The sequence below is a fragment of the Panthera tigris genome, chromosome B1 (genome assembly GCF_018350195.1).
Source record: "Panthera tigris isolate Pti1 chromosome B1, P.tigris_Pti1_mat1.1, whole genome shotgun sequence".
Lineage (NCBI taxonomy): Eukaryota > Metazoa > Chordata > Mammalia > Carnivora > Felidae > Panthera > Panthera tigris.
Window position 1 is genome coordinate 72,473,310 of NC_056663.1, and position 20,041 is coordinate 72,493,350.

At 32.5% G+C, this 20,041-nt stretch overlaps 1 protein-coding gene across 9 annotated transcripts in view; it reads right to left on the bottom strand.

The window, feature by feature from the left end:
• Positions 1–938: 938 nt before the first annotated feature.
• Positions 939–20,041, bottom strand: part of RBM46 (RNA binding motif protein 46) — a 44,003-nt gene continuing 24,900 nt past the window's right edge. For 2 of the 9 annotated variants that reach the window (XM_042983728.1, XM_042983727.1), the window contains exon 5: positions 939–1,796. In XM_042983728.1, the coding sequence (XP_042839662.1) occupies positions 1,597–1,796 (200 nt within the window). In that variant the 3' untranslated portion in view covers positions 939–1,596. Of the gene's footprint in view, positions 1,797–2,754; positions 2,908–10,225; positions 10,286–10,363; positions 10,379–13,798; positions 13,873–20,041 lie in introns of those variants that run through there. The other 7 variants (XM_042983730.1, XR_006216719.1, XM_042983733.1 and 4 more) reach the window with 7 other exon arrangements.

The window sequence follows — 20,041 nt, forward strand, 5'->3', positions numbered from 1 at the left end:
AGGGGAGGGGCACGGAGAGAAGGAGACAGAGAATCCCAAGCAGGGTCCACACTGTCAGCACAGAGCCCAACAGCGGGCCTCAAACTCATGAACCACGAAATCATGACCTGAGCCAAAATCAAGAGTTGGTCGCTTAACGGACTGAGCCACCCAGGCAACCTTCCATATAACTTCTGCTACAAACTTTAAGCTAGGAGAAGAAATTATCTACAACTATTTCATATTCTGTGTATGCAAATTCCATGTCCTCTGCAGCTATAGAATGAGTTAATCAACAGAGTTAACAGTTGGTATCTAAGAGTAGAAAAATTTTCATTTCATTTTCAATTATGTAAACCATCATTAGAAATTCATTATAGGGGCACCTGGGTGACTCAGTTGGTTAAGTGTCTGACTTTAGTTCAGGTCATCATCTCATGGTCCATGGATTTGAGCCCCACGTTGGGATCTGTGCTGACAACTAGGAGCCTGGAGCCCACTTCAGATTCTGTATGTCTCTCTCTTTCTCTGCCCTTCCCCTGCTCCCACACTCTCTCTCTCTAAGATAAATAATAAACATTAAAAAAAATTTTTTGAAAAGAAATTATAAATATACCTTACCAAACCATTAAACACTCAAAATGACTGGATTCATTAAGTATTAATTAAGTAAAAGAAGGAAACTTCACTGGCTTTACCAACAAAATATGTCTATTGGCTCCCGAAAACGATTTTGGTTACTGTGTTTCACCAAACTAACAATCTTCTGTATACAATATCCTTTGCTTTGGTCCCATGAAAAGCTCAAAGTGATTGTGAGAGCTAATTTTTTTGTGCTTACTAATAAACAAAAATAAAACACATGCGTATTAGAAGCATCACATATTTAATGTCAAAGAATTTGAATTCAAGTACAAAAATTAAACAACACATGATTTCAACATTAAAAAACCCTAACAACTATACAGTGAATGTCAAAAACAAAAGAAGCATAACTATAAAAACCTGAAATACATTAACAGCAAAATTATAATTTATTACTATAACAATTAACTAAAATATTTATAGTTGTTTTCAAGGACCACAATGGTATACTGCTTTTTCTTGGTACTGCATAAAATTTGCATCTTAATCTTTTGTCCCTTCATTACTTTCTACATAATAGTTAGATGCTTCTGGTTATATAATTCTTATAATCTCTAATATAGATAGTGATCCTTGGTAATCAAATCTAGTATAACCATTCTCTGCAAGTGCTTAAATATTTGTGAAATGCTATTTAGCAAAATTATTATGCAAAAATTTAACATAAACTACTGGGTTCTATTTCCCACTCAGGAATTAGAAGTATTTAAAATCCCAAAAGTTTAAAAAGAATAGTAGTTTGCTATACCTTTATCAAGGGTAACCACTGAATAACTTTTTAAACTTAGCATTTTTATAAGTTCTAGAACTGTAGGTTATTCAGAATTACGGCTGATGTTTCCTATGTTGAAATAAATATATATTTATCATTTTAAAACCAAATGTGTAAACCCGATTCTAAAATGAAACTAAAGTATTTTAGTTTGCATGCTTTACAAAGAAACTTTCATACTCATGTTTACAATATCTTCTTCAGAAGAATGAGGCCTGATTGGAGATATATAGTCGCTGTCCAACATGGCTGCCATTAGCAAGTGATATTGTTGGTGACAAGGGATAGCTTGGATAAGAACAAGGCCTTGAAGTATAAGGAAGCACGCTGGGAGTCGCAGAAGAGAGGGTAGCACTAACAGGGGAAAGACTATTTATTGAGCTGCGACGGAAATTGTAGTCTGTAAATAAATACATGAACAATTATGCTGCACATCTTTATGGATACAAATTTAATTCAAAGAGACAAAGCGTTAAAACTATAATCACAGTTTAACATAATGTCCTAACATCCGAAATCCTGCTAATACTATTTTGCTGGTAAAGACTGAGCATTCACTGCATTGCAAGTTCTGATAGTTTTATCAGCCAGTATTACGTTTCTTTCACTGACTCAGCGCTTCAGAGATATTACTAGAATGCATTCTTGTATATCTTTTTCTTACATATCTTTCAATTATAAGCTTTGTGTCTTTTTGATCACAGAAAAAAAAAGAGAACCTCTGATTTCTCTTGCTCCACAATGAAGCTCCTTTTAAATTTGGTTCTGATGCTAAGGGGTAGTCCATGGAGAAAAGATAAAAAACAGCAAATTCATATTTGCTTATTTTTTCTTGAAACTGTATTAGGCATCAAACCAGCCGAAGCATTCTCCCCTGGACTGCAAAAACATTTGGTGTAAACTAACTGACCAATATTTCATTATTTAAATACTAATATAAACGTTTGTATTAACTCAATACACCAATTTAACATTAGAGTTCCTACTTGTACCATAAAACAATAAAATGAATCATGTTTATAAAATTAACTTCAAGAAACCATTATCAACTTATAGTATAGAAAAACCCAAAAATTAAAACCGAATTATTTTTTTAAAAACCAATTATATTTGAAATATTACTATTCCACAATAAACATTCATCTTATGCACCAATAATTTCCTGCTTCATTAATTATAATGTTTATATATGTTTATGAATATTAAAGACCAAATTGGTAAATCCTGTACTTTCCAAAAACTCAACTATGTTCTTTAGGGTAGTAAAAGCCAAGGGTCTGACAATGACTATAAAATGATTATTTATAAAAGTCATGGTGTTTCTAGGAAGGAAAGAAAAGGAATTAGGTAATCCAATGTACAAATAAGGTTTTTTTTCTATATTTTCCTGGTATTATAGATGAGGCCTAAAACATTGAGCATTAACTGAATGTTGTCATGGGACTTAATATTTAGCCAACAGCAATGAGACCAACTGCAGGAGAGTAAGCTCAAGCAACATCAGTAAGGACCTAGTTAAGAAAAAAAATGGAAAAAACAAAAATCAGTTAAAGATAGGTTTAATTTCTAGCACCATAAAACTCTTAACTTTATTAATTTTATAATCTTTTTATTTTTTATTAATGGTACCCATAAGATTAATAAAAGCAGTCTGTTCCAAGAAGAAAAATACATTAAAAATATCCAGTTCAAAATATTTTCAGCATTTTGAAATTGGATAAAGAATTACTCTGATACCATTTGCTTTTCTAATATCCAAAGTAGGATAAGTAGGTATCACAGAATTATTTTTCTTCTCTTGAAGGATCCACTTTGCCTGAAGGGTATGGTATTTAGTATTGACAGAAACCTTAATGCTCCTATAACTCAATTGCTTAAAAAAAAAAAGTTCTTACAAAGATCATGATCTGAGTTGATGTCAGACACTTTACTGACTGAGCCATCCAGGTGCCCCAGATTTGGTATTTTCTGATGTAATAATCTAACTCAACAAATATCATTATACAGTATGTATAAGGAAAATTGCACTAAAAAAAAAAAAAAGTTCTGATTCTCTCCTCCTAAAGATTATTACACAAATATAGTCAATTCCTTATTAGCCATGTATCTACAATACAACTAGCTCTTTCAATTTTTAACAATGCAGTCACAGACAATATGATTTAGAAAAACAGATCTTTTAACTGTTAGACTTCTCAGGGAAAATGTAGTTTTCAGAGAAATTACTTTCACTTGGGGCTGACATCCATGCAACAGTTAATGCAACCTATTCACTGAAATATAAATAAAAGAGGTATCTTCAGGAAATCACTTCACAAAGAAGACAGCCAGGCAATTGGCTACTGGCATAGTACTTAGGTCTGAAAATGGGCATTCCTAATGGTCTCCTAGGTAAAAACACACTAATCAGCTGTGGTCTTCTCACATTTCTAAAGAGACTAAAATACAAAATTAAATGTTGATTTTGAAGACTTTATTCATATAGGATAAACCAAGAAAAAAAAATTTCCTCCTGATACTACAAAGCTTAAGAAATGAAAGCTTCAATGTTTGTTAAGATTTTACAAGCATTTCAAAAATAAATTTTATTGCAATGTAAGAATCTAAACATATTCAGAAAAACACATCTGGGTGATTAGAAAACACATTATCAAATAGTAACTAGTGACATAAACCTAGAAAAGTCATGTTTTCCTTAGCTCTAACACACAATCACAGAAAATAAAAATCAGAAAGAATCACTGACTTTTATGAAATAACAAATAAGTGAGTCAAAATTCCTACCACATACTTAACTTGCCCATCCCTGGTTTTGTTTCCCAATGAACATCCTTAGCTCTTCAATCCCACTGTTTCTGCCTCAGACTGGGATCTATACTCCCCTTTCCCTTTCTGAAGGGAATGATACGAGTTTTACACACAGAATTACTCAACTGTCTTAATATTCTTTTTAAATTAAGGTACAATTTACATACAATAAAATGCATACATCCTACGCGTTCATTTCAATGAGTTTTGATAATTGTATAAACTTATGCAAACAATACCTAAAACAAGATCTAACACATATCCACCAATCCAGAAGCTCCCTGTGCTCCCTTTCAATCAATAGCCCTTCTGTTGGAGGCAACCACTTTCTGATTTCTCACTATAGCTTAGATTTGCCTATCCTTCAACTTCACATAAAATGTATTTTTTAAGTTCTTTTTATGTCCAGCTTCTTTCTCTCAATATAATTTCTAAGATTCATCCATGTATGTCATGTATGTCAGTAGTTTATTCCTTTTTTATTGTTCATCAGTATTCTGTTGTATGTATATACCATGTTTTTTATCCATTTACCTGTTGACAGATAAATATTTGAGCTGTTTCTAAACTCTATTACGAATAAAGCTACTATGAGCATTCTTCCACAATTCTTTTTGTGGATATATGTTTTCATTTATTTTGGGTAAATAACTGGGATTAAAATTATTGAATCATAGGGCAAATAGATACTGCTGCACCATTCTCCATGGTGTGACCATTTTACATTCACACCAGTAAACTATGAGAGCTCAGGCTGCCCCACATCTTCACCAACATTTGGTATTTATTGCTAGAGTTTTTAATCAGACCATTCCAGTAATGTGAAATGGTATCTCATTTTGGTTTTAATTTGGATTTCCCTTGTGACTAATAATGTATTCAGTGCCCATCTGAATATGTTCTTTAGTAAGATATATATCCAAGCCTTTTGTTCATTTTTATTGGCTTGACTTTCTATTGTTGCTTATTATTAATAAAGTTTTTAACTAATCAAATTCTCTAATTCAAAATCATAAACCAGGGATCGGTTGAGTCCTCAGTAGCTTCTAATTCCAACCACCTCTTTTCACTGAAAAATGACACAGACAAAAGACGGTTGATTAAGTGACCGTTCAATACTCCCAATGTTGAAGAAAAACAAGTTAAAAATTAGGCCTCCTAATTCCTAGGAAACTACTCTACTTGACCAAACTTTTTCACTCTGGCAATCTTGAGGAAAGTATATCAAGAGGTTGTCATGGCTAGGGGAACAGAAATACAGTAGATGGTGCGCTAAGCTACCTGGCTGCAGCTTGCACCTGCCCAGCCCGACACTTGCATTTCAACCCACACAGCTCTGCATTCCCTTGGTTTTTTTATATGCTAAATGTTATCTAATAATTTCATTTGAAGAAAAGGCCCTTTACAAAAGAAAAAAATGTGTGAGAGTAACTTGGTCTAATACAGAGATAGCATTTTGATCAAATCCTCTAGAATTCTGTATTTATATCTTGAATGAATATAAACATTTTCACAGAATAACTTTGATCTATATAAAGACTAGCATATAGGCTTAACCTTACGTGCCAATTCTAATCAAGTAGTATGGCTAAAAGGATCCCAAATTCCAAATGATTTGGAAGCTGAGTCTAGAATGAGCAGGAAAGTGAATAGTTAGTAACTGTTGTGCCACTGACACGGGAGCAAGTGCAGAGACTGGCGGCACATTCACCACCTACTTGTCAATCCCACTTTTGTAAGCGATGTAAGTTGGTCTACTACATTTCTCTGTCCAACACAAGAGATGAATACCACCAGTACATTTCTCAGTGAAAATCTATGCAATGGACGTAAACTGCTTTACTCCATTTGTGTCTAGTTTTTTTGTTTGTTTTTAATTGTCTTACACATCTTGAGCAAACACCATGGATTCTCTGCTTTTCTGCTTCATATAAAGAGAGAGGAATTCCTTAATAGAGACCTTAAGTTGTGTTCAATGAAAGTGTCTTCTTATATACTTATTTTGGCTTTTTCTTTTAGTTCGTTTCTAACCACACTCTTCAATTTTCCGTTAATAAGTATATTCCTCATAATTGTTTTTTTCTTCTTGTTAACTATTTAAGTTCTACCTTCACATCCACTCCCTCTTTCTGATGTACCCTTTTTAGGTGTACAATTCAGTGTTTTTTAAAACATTCACGAAGTTGTGCAACCAACACCACTATCCTTTCTCACCTTAAGGTGATTTTCATCACCTTAAATAAAAACTTTACCTATTAGCAGTCACCACCCCCCCAAACTCTCCCCCAGGCCTAGCAACCACTAGTTGCTAATTTTTCTGTTTCTATTGATTTGCCTATTCTGGATTTTTGATATAAATGGGATCATACAATTCATGTCATCTTTTTTTAACTGACTTCTTAACATAACATTTTCAAGGTTCATCCATGTTGTAGTATATATGAGAACTTCATTCATTTTTATATCTCTTGCGTGAACATACCACATTTTGTTTATCCAATCAGTCAATGGACATTTACTTTGTTTCTACCTGTTGGCTGTTATGAATAATGCTGCTAAGGAATAATGTGTACAAAATTTTGTATGGACACATGTTTTCCATTCTCTGGAGTAAATAACTAGAAATGGGATATGCTGGGTCATATGGTAATTTTTCCAATGTTTATTTATTTATTTTGAGTGTGTGAGAGAGAGAAAGAGAGGGAGAGAGCACAGTGTGCACACAGGAACAGGGATAGGGACAGAGAGAGAGGGAGAGCAAAATTCCCAAGAAGGCTCTGCACTGTCAGCACAGAGCCCAACGTGGGGCTCAACCTCACCACCATGAGATCATGGTCTGAGCCAAAATCAAGAGTTGGGAGCTCAACTGACTGAACTACCCAGGTGCCCCATCAAATGGTAATTTTATGTTTAACTTTTTTAGGTACTGCCAAACTGTTTTCCAAGAAAGCTATACTGTTTTACCCTCCCAAAAGCAATGAATGAGAATGAACCACCTGATTACTTTGATCTACAAAATGCATTTCTCCCATGCCTTTAACACATATCCCTACCTTTAATACATATTTGAATCACTTCTTTAGATTTCTTTGGGATCTTTATTAAAATGTCTTTAAAAATTTCCTCACGTCACCATTTTATTATTTCAATTTCTAACATTCAAACAGCCATAACTGAAATGACTCAGTTACTTTCTTTCACTGTACTCTAGCTGCCAAAGCGTTTTTTTTAACAGGATTGTATATACCACAACACAAAAACATGACTGGGTTTAAACAGAGATTTTAAATACTATATTATAATGTAAATAACATTTATCATTATTTTGTACTCTCCATCCTAGTAAAAAATACCAAGAGCTAACTATGAAGCAGAGGAAGGAATTTTCAAAATTGCTAATTATTAAACAACTTTTAGCCTATGACATACTTAAAAGTCATTAACTAGAAATTTTTAAGTAACACTTTTGGCTAATACATGAGTTATTAATATTATCAATACAACAGTTATTATCAAATTTACTGGCATTTTTACCTCATTTACTTTCCTTATTGCAATTAAATTCTGACCAAAAAACCCTATTTTTATCCTCTACTTAATTTTTGCTATAGGCGACTGACAGCAAAGAGCAAGAGGAAACATGAAGTGACCAATGTTTTTTTTCTAAGAAAGACTAGGCTCACAGAGTAACTTAGGTCAGTTCTTCTGTTTTAAGAGGATTTTTAGGAGGCTTTGAGAATGCTAATCTTAGTAATGGCAGCTGGATAAGAATGAAAGTTATTATCTCTAACTCCTTTCTTACAAAGTATAAGTTTGTTAGTTCTCTGTTTTTACTAGAGTAATTATATTTCTCAGATTCAGTTTTGGGGTAGGGTAAAAATCATCTGCTTTTGTTTTTAATTCAAGTAATTTTTTTTTAATTCACAAGGTTGTTTTTCCATATAATTTTGAAAGAATAATTTGGGTTTCAAATTCTTACTGTGAAACTTTTGACAGCACATAACAATTTAAATAAACATAATTGTCAGGTATCTGTAATTTTATTTTTAAGAAATTAAAACTTTCATTCCAAATTATCTAAAGATCGTAACTTAAACTTTCAAAAACAAAGGTCTGAAATTCTAGCAAAAGCACACTAATAATATACAGTGCCAGCAATCAGGTCACCTGGGAAAGGAGGCCGAAGGAGTAACATTACATTAGGGATGTCAGAAATGTTTGTTTCTTGATTATGATATCATTTCACAGATGTAGACATAAATCAAAACTGACCAAAGTGTACACTTTAAATGTGCATTTTATTGTATGTAAATTATACCTCAATAAGGCTATAAACAAAACCCAAGCATTTCTTTGAGTTAGTTTCAGGGTTTCATAACCTATATCCCCATACAATTCAAGGACTTCAAAATAAGAATCCCTTAGCCAAATAAAATCTGGAAAAAAATTTAGTCAAAATGGATTTAACACTTACACAGATTGCTACTACAATGATTTTCAACATGCTAATAAGCATTATGATTTTTCCAAGGGCAGTATATAGTACACAGTTTTTCCCAAATTTGTCTGACCTTAGAAAGTCATTTCACTGAACAACTTTGCAAATCACTTTGGGAAGAACTTTTAATGGGGCCAATATGTGATAGGAAAACACTGAAAGCAGGACAGAAAACTTCTTGAACTATGTTAAACACAGTGATCACAAATTCAAATGCCCTCAGGGGCTAAAATGTAACAAACAAACAGAGAACTCAAAGAGGACCAAATGTAAAATAGGAGTCTAGCTATTTGTACTGAAATTAAACCAAGCTGCTTTCCTTGCAAAAAACGAAGGAGACCAAACCATATCTGTAGCTTCCAGTTTGCTACCTCTGTTTAATAGATTCTGTCAAATTCCTTTTAATGACAATTTCTAAACCATTTGGAAAAGATTAACAGAAAAGGAACTGATAAGACAGAAAATTATGATCTGAGCTACAGTTTACCTAGGCTTCAGTATGGCTCAAAAACTGCAGTTCACTAGAAAAACTATCTAGGCAAAAGTAAAGAGAAGAAAAAAAGCCTTAGGAAAGATAGCAACTCTTTTCAAGTTTCATTTCTATCAGTAAAATTAGTCCTCATCATTCAAAATTTGAACTACAAAAACTTTTAAGAAAAGATATTTCTGAGAATAGCAACACATACTTGAATTTATATGTTAAGATCTATAAAAATAAAGTTATACGCCTCAAGCATAATAAATAGATTTCCTTATACCTGAAGTGTGAATTCTATTAGGAAGTTATACTTGAGTACTTACTAAGTGCCAAAAATAACTCTACAACATCAGCACTACCTTAATCTTTATAATAGCCTTACAATAAGTACTATTATTTTCTTCTTTAACAACCAGGAAATTGAGGCACAGAAAGATGAAATACCTTACTCAAAAACACAGAACTAGTACATGGATTCTGCTCAGGGAACAACAACATTCTTTTTGCCTCAACATGTGAAAAGGAGTCTGAATGGTCTGAATGGTAGTCATTATTCAAACTATAAACCACCTTTAACAACCTACTAAAACTTCTCCTTCTCAATAGAATGTTGGAAAAACTAAAGAGTGAATCCTAGTAAACATAACTTTTATTCTAAATGGTATCAAAAATAATTTTGGTTTTATTAGTTCGAAAATATAGATAAAAATTCTTCAGAGAAGTTTGAGAAATGCTGAATAATCTACATATTACATTCACTCCCACTACATCTACATTAAAATACTGTTTATCCTGTTTGGTGGTTCAAAACGTTACACTAGTATGTTTATAAGCTTTAAGAAGACCTGAAATATGGAAACTAGTTTAACTTTTTAAAACTCTGCTTAATGAATCTATAATTAAATAAAGCTATCATAATCAAAATATTTCACAAGCTTTCATTCGACAATTTAAAATATATCTTCTTATAACCATAAGAATAACTTGTAACTGACTTTCTGAAAACTAAATATATCACTTAACATTCCTAAAGACTTTTTCTTACCTGTTTATTTTCTCCAAATTCTTCTATATAGGTCCAGGCTGAAGAGACTGTGTTCCCTGTCTGTAAGCAGTGAAGACAGAAAAGAATGGAGTCTTTAGTTATCCCTAATCTTGGAAGTGCATGGAATCCTTGATAACTTTAGTTAAAAACCTTCTGATCAGTAAATAGGAAAATAAAATTAGAGAACAAAAGAAACAAGTGACAAATAATTTCTGAATTTCTGCAAAGATGAACAAAGAGAAAGGTATTCTGAACAAAAAGTCTGAGTTAATACATTACCAAAAAAAAAAAAAATCTTCCTATACAAATTAAGTCCTTATTAATTGGTTTTTCCAAGAAATACTACTCTACTAATAAAATAAAGGACTAAAAACAAATAAGACTGCCTAACTTCTGGTAAGTAGATAGCCAAAGAACCTAAACAAATGTGAAAAATATCAAAATCCTTTCCTTCGGTCTTAAAAAGATATAGATGGCCAAAATAATACTAAGCTTAAAAAAATGCTATTAACAGCTAAACTTTATCTACTTGAAGCCTAATGTAACCATATCTGTATAGTACAACTTTGGACATTCATACATTTTAGTGGTTATCTCTTTATATCCCATAAAGTTTTCTGGTAGGGATGTACATCCAACTCCATGCTAAGATACTGTGCAAAGAAGTATGAACAAATGAAAATGTTTGATGATCCACACAGAATGACAGATTTTTAAATAGCCATCTTAAAGAGTACTCAGAAAAAAAATTCACAATATTTTCTTGATTTTTATATGATGAAATTAGATAACTTCAATCAACCCTCCTGGTGAGAATTAGAAAATGTAGGTAATTATTAAAAGCAAAAATATCCATCTGAAAGCACTGAGAAGGACCAAGAAAGACAGTGAAGAATTATGGGACCATTATCTTGGATAAGAAGGAAACCCAAAGTGGCTTACACATCTTTTGGAGGTGTGTTTCCCCTAGAAGGACTGACCAACTCAAGAGGGATCTGACAGACAAGGGAAGATAACAGGAGACAGACAAATTTCCGTGCCTTTTAAAAGGGCAAAATTAGAGCTGCAGAGCTAGTGATAAGGCATGCCTAGAATCTGAATAAAACTGAACTAGAAGTAGACCAACTTTTAAAGAGACTAAATTCAACTTCAATTCTTCCCAGTCCCTGCCTGGATTAAGGCAATCTGGGATTGCCAGTCCCTTGGCCATCTTTCTGAAGCAAAATAAATCTTCTCTGAGTAAACGTAACAACATGCTAGCTTTCAAATTACCTCTATATTTTTCATAGAAAATATCTGACATTCAATCAAAAATAATCAGTCATACAAAGATAAAACAATGTGACCTAAAACCAACAGAAACAACAGTTAACTGTAACTGATCTACAGGGAATTTAAAGTTTTCAGAACTGAATATTAATAACTATGCCTAACATGCTAAAGGAAATAAAAGACTGAAAATATTGAAGAAAAAATACAAAGCATAGGGAGTCAAATGAAATTCTAGAACTGAGAAATAAATCCAAATAAATGGTTTTATCAGCATGTTAGACACAGATTACAAAAAAAAAAAAAAAGAATTCATGAACCAAACAAAAGGTCTGAAGAAAATACACAGACTAACCATACAAAACAATGAAAAATGTAGAATACATACATGGGATACACTAAAGAGGTCTAACATAGGTGTAATTGGAATACCATTATAAAAAGGAAGAAAAAATGAGACAAAAGCAGTATTTGAAAACAGATTAACTTAGAACTTTCTAAAACAAATGATTAACATTAATCTACAGATTTCAGAAGTGGTGAAGGGTCTCAGTTAAGATAAAGACCAAGAAAACAGTATAAGTCCATCACCATGACACTTCCAAAAATCACAAAGAGAAAATATTAAAACTTTCCCAGGGATAGGAAGGGTTTATGGTTAAAAGGAGCAGTAAGTAAATTACCACTGACTTCTCAACAGAAACCATGGAAGCCAGAAGACAGTGAGTGGAATTATAACTTCAAAGGGCTAGAGGAAATAACTGATCTAAAAAAAAAAATGTATATATACATATATATAGGTACGTATAATACCCGTACCCATATATACGGTTTGACAGCACATAACAATTTACATAAATGAAAAGGTAGATAAATCACAGACATATTCAGGTAAATAAAACTGAGATAATCTGTCATAAGCATATCCACACCAAAGGAAATATAATGAATGTTCTTTGGGCAGAATATAAAGAAACAATCATAGTAGAAGTTTAGAGATTTCACAGGAAATGAAGAGTAAAGGAAATGATAAATATGTAAGTGGTAAATGAATACAAATGTATATTAACAAAAAGCAATTATAATTAGGTATGCAGTGGTTAAAATATACAAATTTAAAACATATGGAAATACCAAGACACTATACAAACTGAAAGAAGAAATATGAAGATTCTTACATTGTCTAGAATGTGGTAAAAGTATTAATTAGTATTAGATTTCAATAAGTTAAGAGTGGATGTTGGAGTTTACATACATATATATGTAACTACAAAAATTCCATGTATTTAGAATTTTATACCCATGTTCAAGAAGAAATCAAAATAAAATATTTTGAAAAAAATTATAGGGGCACCTGGGTGGCTCAGTCGGTTAAGCGTCCGACTTCGGCTCAGGTCATGATCTCACGGTCCGTGAGTTCGAGCCCTGCGTCAGGCTCTGTGCTGACAGCTCAGAGCCTGGAGCCTGCTTCCGATTCTGTGTCTCCCTCTCTCTCTGACCCTCCCCCGTTCATGCTCTGTCTCTCTCTGTCTCAAAAATAAACAAACATTTAAAAAAAATTTTTTTTAATTATAAAAATAAAATGCAGCATAACATAACTGATGTAGCTATAACCATACTTTATGAGGGAAATTTGTAGCCTGAATATACATATATTGCAGTAACAGAAAGGCTGAAAACTCTAAACTAAGATCAAAGAGAAAAAAAACTTCCTATTTTTAGGAGGAAAGGTCTGGGCCAATCTCACTAATGAACACAGATGTAAAAATCCTAAATATCAAAAATGAAATTTAGCAGTACATTAAAAGGACAATGTATGATTACCAAACTGCATCTATTTCAGAAATACAGGGTTGATGTTACATTGAAACATCCATGCAATTCACTACACTAAATGAATAAGAGATAAAAATAATGTAATTAAGTAGATGCAAAAAAGCATTTGATAAAATTCATCACACAACTCATCCTTGATAAAAGAACTCTTAACAAACTAGGAATAGAAGGAAATGTCCTTAATGTAACAAAGGGCTTATATTAATAAAGGCTACAACAGGGGCGCCTGGGTGGCTCAGTCATCTATGTGTCCGAGCTCAGTTCAGCTCAGGTCATGATCTCCTAGTTCGCTAGTTCAAACCCCACAGGGCTTGTGTTGAGTCCAGAGCCTGGAGCCTGTTTTGGATTCCAGGTCTCCCTCTCTCTCTGCCCCTCCCCCACTCGTGCTCTGTCTCTCTTTCTCAAAAATAAACATCAAAAAAAAATTTTTAATAAAAATAATAATAAAAGCTACAATAAACATCATACCTTAATGAAGAAATATTGAAAGTTTAAAAGGATACCTTCTATCATCATTTGTATTCAATGCTGGACAAGCGGTTCTAGCCAGTGCAATAAGGCAAGAGAAAAAAGATAAGTTTAAGGATAGAAAGGAAGGAAAAAGTTAATCATTTGCAACTGACATGACTGTGTAGGTAGAAAATTTTAAATAATGTAGGATCAAACCATTAGAATCAAATAGTTTTATTCAATACATAAAAATATAAATTGTATTTATACAAACAGGAACAATCAGAAATCAAAATTAAAAAGCACCTTTTACAATGGCATTGGAAAACATTAAATACCTACAAATAAATCTAATAAAAGATGCAGGAGAAATTTACACGGTAAATTATTGAATGTTTGGAGAAATTAAAGAAAGCCTAAATAAATGGAGAGATCTATCATGTTCATGGATCAGAATTTCCAATACTATAAAGTGTCATTTCTTTGCAAATTGATCTATATAGAAGCAATTAAATTTTAACCACAGTCCCAGTAAGACTTCTTTTTGGTATAAACTGTGTATAAATTTACAATCTAATTGTAAAGTTCATATGGAAATATAAGGGCTGAGAAGAGCCAAGGTAACTGAGGGGAAAAGAAAGGATAAAGATACTCTCTATACCAAATATTAAGACTTTTCACAGTAATGTAACCAAAACAATGTAGTAAATTAAATTAGATCAATGGAATAAAGAATCCAGAATAAGGCATGTATGTGTAGATAGGTGTGCATGAGTGTACATACACACACATATACATAACATACTTGATTTACACTAATGATGGCATTGCAAAGCAACAGGAAAAGAGTAGTCTTTTCAATAAATAGTGCTGTGTAAATGATTATACATATGAAGGCAAAATAAAACTTGAACACATACTTCACACTAAATTTAAAGGATAAAAAATTTCTAAAATATAAGAAAATATTTCGTGAATTTGAGGTAAGCAAAGTTTTCTTAAGCAGGACAGAAACTACTAAGTTTAAAAGATTGATAAATTGAACATACCAACAGTAAGAACTTCTGTATTTTTCAAAGTATATACCATGAATAGAGTAGAAAGGCAAGCCACACAGTAGAAGAAGGTATTTATTTTCAAATGCAGCATATTTTGTTTCAAATAAAGCAGTTACGGTTTTTCCCAGAAAAACACCAGATAGTAAGTTCTACAAAAGCACGTGTCTTTAGCAGATCATGTTTGTCTAATCAGTAAGAATTTGTTTTTTCCATCCTTCACTCTCTAAAGACAATCAATGGACTGACATCACTGCTACAACCCAGCTTGCTATTGAGCCTCTGATCTTTAGCCACATCTTGATTTTCCTAACAAATGAGTTAGGTACTGCCTGGCTAAAATGCTGCAATGTCTTGATGAGAAAAAATAGGTAGATCAGGCAAAGCCATGGAAGTTATAAAAGCAAGCTAGGGCTAACTAGAATTAGTAAAAATTACTAAGAGAGGATGACACAACCCTATAGGATCTGTATATTCTGACCAACTCTTTTGACAACAAACTGGGTCAGCACCTCAGGCAGGGAACCAAAACTGAGTGAAAATGGCTTTTCTCTCTCCTAGCTCAGGCCACCAACGTCAAAGGTATTTGTAAAATATGTATCCAACAAGGGCTTGTATCTTAATTAAGAAAAAAACAAGCAACCCAATAAAATACAGAGAAAAGAGACTTAAAGTAAGACATTTTCATCAAGAGGATACCTTAATGCCCCATTATCTTATTAAAAGATGTTCAATATTATTAGTAAACAGTGATATAAAAGTTATAATCTCAATGAGATAGTAATATATGCTAACCAAAATGTTCAAAATTTTCAAAAACTAAAAGACCAAGTGTTGGCAAGAGTGTGGGACAACCGAAACCCCATATACTGCTTGTGAAATGTAAATTTATATAATCACTTTGAAAAGCTGGCATTATTTACTAAAGTTTTAAAAATATGACCCACTTTTACTCCGATGTATTCAACAGGAACGTATGCAAGAATCTTCACAAGGGCACCTGGGTGGCTCAGTCAGTTAAGCATCTGACTTCGGCTCAGGTCATGACCTCACCGTTCTTGAGTTTGACCCCGACATCAACATCAGGCTCTCTGCTCTCAGCACAGAGCCTGCTTCAGAACCTCTGTCCCCCTCTCTCTCTGCCCCTCCCCTGCTTGCACTCTCTCTAAAATAAACATGTAAAAAATTGTAAACAAAACAAAACAAAACAATCTTCACAGCATCGTTATTCAAATAGCCCAAACTGAAAGCACCTCAAACTTCTACCAACGAAAGAAATAGCACCTGGGTGGCTCAGCTGGTTAAGCATCTGACTTCAGCTCAGGTCATGATCTCACAGTTTGTGAGTTCAAGCCCCATGTCAGGCTCTGTGCTGACAGATCACAGTCTGAAGCCTGCTTTGGATTCTGTGTCTCCCTCTCTCTCTGCCTCTCTCCTGGTCGTGCTCTTTCTTTATCTCAAAAATAAATAAACATTAAAAAAAAGAAATAGCAAATAAATCCTAACATTTTGATGGAATACTGGAATCCGTGAGAGTGAATGAACAGTACTGCCACAACATGGACCAATCTTTATTCATAATGTTGAAAGAAGCCAGACAAAAAGTATGTAAAATGTTGTATAAATTTCAAAAACACAGAAGTGAGAAGGATGGTTTCCTTTGGGAAAAGAGAAGGTAATGTGTGGGTGGGGCTACAAACAAAGGAGCCTTTTGGGGTGTTGATATTTTATGTCTTCATCTGGTAGTTAAACAGACATGGTCCCTCTGTGGTAAATCACAAAGCTCACAGTCACAATTTGTGGACTTTTCTGTTTGTACATAATGTAATAACTTATAAAGTTAAAAAAGGAGGGAAATCACAACAGTTACCATTTGTGTATATAGTGATATACATATATGAGAAATTGATCATTTATAGTTACAATTAAAAAATAATACCACCGATTATAATACAATTATGGTCAAAAAAAAAATAAAAATGATTCAGAGTAATTTAAAAACTATAATGGTGATTTTCAGTAGAGATGCTAATTGAAATTATTACTAAATATGGACTCAGACTTCCCTCCATAAGGCTTTCACATACTACCACCTGTAGTTTTACAATTAATTTTTTGTTAATCTTTAGTTAAATTTAACAGGAAAAATGCTGGGATTTAAACTGTCAATCTAAGACAATTACATTTCTGTTAATATACAGAAAAGATGATGATAATCCTCAAAGTAAAAGTAAAAACCATCAGCAGAATCTCAAGTAAATGTCAATACAAGGTTACTGCTAGTACTTCAATTTGCCATTTGTTAGCATCATTCCCTTGAAAAAGTATGACTGTTAATAAATATATTCCAAGAAATTACCTCAGAAGAATTTTTTTCTTTTTTTCCTTTTTTTTTTTTTTTAGTTTCAGCTATATAACACAAGTGATTATTTAGCTAAGGGATTATTCAGTAATCAAGACACAAGGAAAAACTACGGAAACGAAAAGGCATGTCAGAAAGTCAATAGGATACATTAAAGCTCAAAGTTCACAGACAGGATCTTGTTTTCTATGAAACTGCAATCATTAGATACATTATTTTTAGTCTTCTGTTATGTAGGAATAAAGACCAAAAAAGATAAACTAGTAAAACTCCTGCTAATTGAGGTATTGATTTTCATTGTATCCACAAAGACCTAACACTGTAGATATGAACTGTTCTATAAACATGTGATGAAAAGTTTTAAAAGTCACTTAAGACTAATCATATGAGCATACTGTGTATCTCTGAAGAAGATTTTACTGGTTATCAGTTTGAAAAACAATTCTAAATAAATTTTATAGTAACTGGTATGAAAAATGAAGAACTGTTTTTCAGACTCTCAGATATGGCATACTGCCATTTCTTTTCAAAACAGAAAATAACTAAATGCACAGGATTCCAGTATATTCCAAATAAGGCATCTATGTTAGCAACCTGAATTTTCAGGGCTTTTCCTGCCTTTAGAAAAATAAACTGAAAGAATTCCATCTTCTTAGTCTGTACCTGTGTAGAAGAATGAAGAAGAAATGCAAGCTATTATAACCTCAAGTTTAGAAATAACATACAATAAGCTATTGCCAATTATTTTCCACTTGTAGAGGCTTAACAAATGCTATAGATGGCACTAAATATAACTGTGGCTTGTGTAATGAACTTAGGCTATCATAATGGTCAATGAAAAGTATAAAATTGTATGTAATATGATCTAGTATATTCTATACTACTACAATCATAATCTCCTATTCTTCCACTATACAAATTTCATTTATACATATAAATAAAATATATACATCTTTAACATAAAATAACCCACATGACTCAGCCTATATATTAAGGGTTTCACTATTTTGAAATACTCATTTAATCAGCATTTTAAAAACTAGATACTGATTATTTCTACTTAATTGAAATATAAATCTATAGTGTCCTGTTAACCACCATGCATAATGTAATTGTTCTGTACCTACCAACTCAAGACATTTATTTTCCAATCTTTTTTTACTTTCTGTTCAAAGCACAGGCAAACTTTATTTTTCCTAAGAATCATTACCTTTTAATCTTACAGCATGTACATCATTTTCAATTATTTGAAAAGCACGACATGCTAAATATTAAATGCAGGAAAAATAATAACAAATTTAAAAAAAAACGTATGTACAAAGTCCCTTGGCTTTATAATCCTGATGGATCAAAAATTTTATAACAGTAAATAGTAATATAAAAATTACTGAATCGTTGAGTAATATTATGAAGAACAAGAAGTAACAATTCTCAGTTACTGTGTCTAAGAAAAGCTTAATGTAAGAGGTTAAGTAAATGAAAGCAAGTAGAAGAATATTCTAAGCAGAGTGAACGACACTAGGAAAAGCCTGGAAGTACCAATAAGCATGGCAAATTCAGATGATCAAAACAAAGGGTATTTGTCTATGGTTAGGTAAGATGGGGAAAAACATTAAGAGCATTCCAAAAAAGAGAATGTGGAGTTCAGAGGACCTGATGGTACCACAACAGCAAGCCATTGGTAGGTTCCTAAGCAAGGAAATAACAATGAAAAAACACAATTAAATATAAGTGGAGTGAAAAATTATATGGATGAATCATGTATTTAGATGTTTTGAATATAATCAGAGAACAAAATGAGAGTACCAAGCAACAAGGGGACCATGAAATAGAAACAAACTCCGCCTATTTGAAATTCTGTCTAGCATCTGATAGATGGAAAAAAATTTTTTTTATCATCCACCACTTTGATACAACATGTACTACTGGTTGTCAATGCTTATCCTAAAGTAAGCTTAAAAATCCCAAAGTTAGCTTGTAAACAAGGTCTGTTTATAAGATCTTTGTAATTTAGAACGATTCATTTAGGCTTGAGAGATTTCTGAGGTCCACACTACACTCAAGTGGTCTAATAAACTGGCTTGAAGGGCTGATAAGATAAAATGGTCTCTGAAAAGGAAGTAAAGCGTGGACCAAAGACCCATCTCATTCATTTTAACTTTTAGAAGCATAATTGGCCGAAAAGATCCTACGAATTCAGTCTGTTCTCATATGCTTAACATTAGACTAAGGTCAGTTTTTCAGTAGAATCATGTGAAGTTACAAAGAACAGCCTCTTAGCTAACTGAGGGATCCTGGGCAAATTATTTAATCTACTAAAGACTCAAGTTTCTTCATCTGTTACCAAAAAAAAGTGTAGATGTTAAAGTAATATTTACCTAAAAGAGGCATCAGAATCAGAATAATATATAAAGGCATTTAGTATAGCACCTATGGTTAGTGTTCAAAGAATCTTAACTATTATTACTATTACTAATAATATTTATTATCATAAGTGATTGGAAACTCTGTTGTCTTGGATTTGTTTTCTGAATAAATATTATTTTTCAGTACTTATATGGCACATTTTAATATACAAAAGGCACTATAATGGGCCTTTTAAAATTTTAATTCATTTAATACATACAATTACCCTTCGAGATAAAAACTGTTAACACTCCCATTTTGTAGATGAGGAAACTGAAGAACAAAGAGATTAAAATAACTTTTTCCAAATAAGTAATGAAGCTGGGATATGGACTCAGGAAATCTGGCTCCAAATGCCATGCTCTTTTAGTCTATGAAGCCTATATGCTATACAAAATTTAAAGTAGTGAATTTTATTTTGCTGAAATTTTTTCTAAA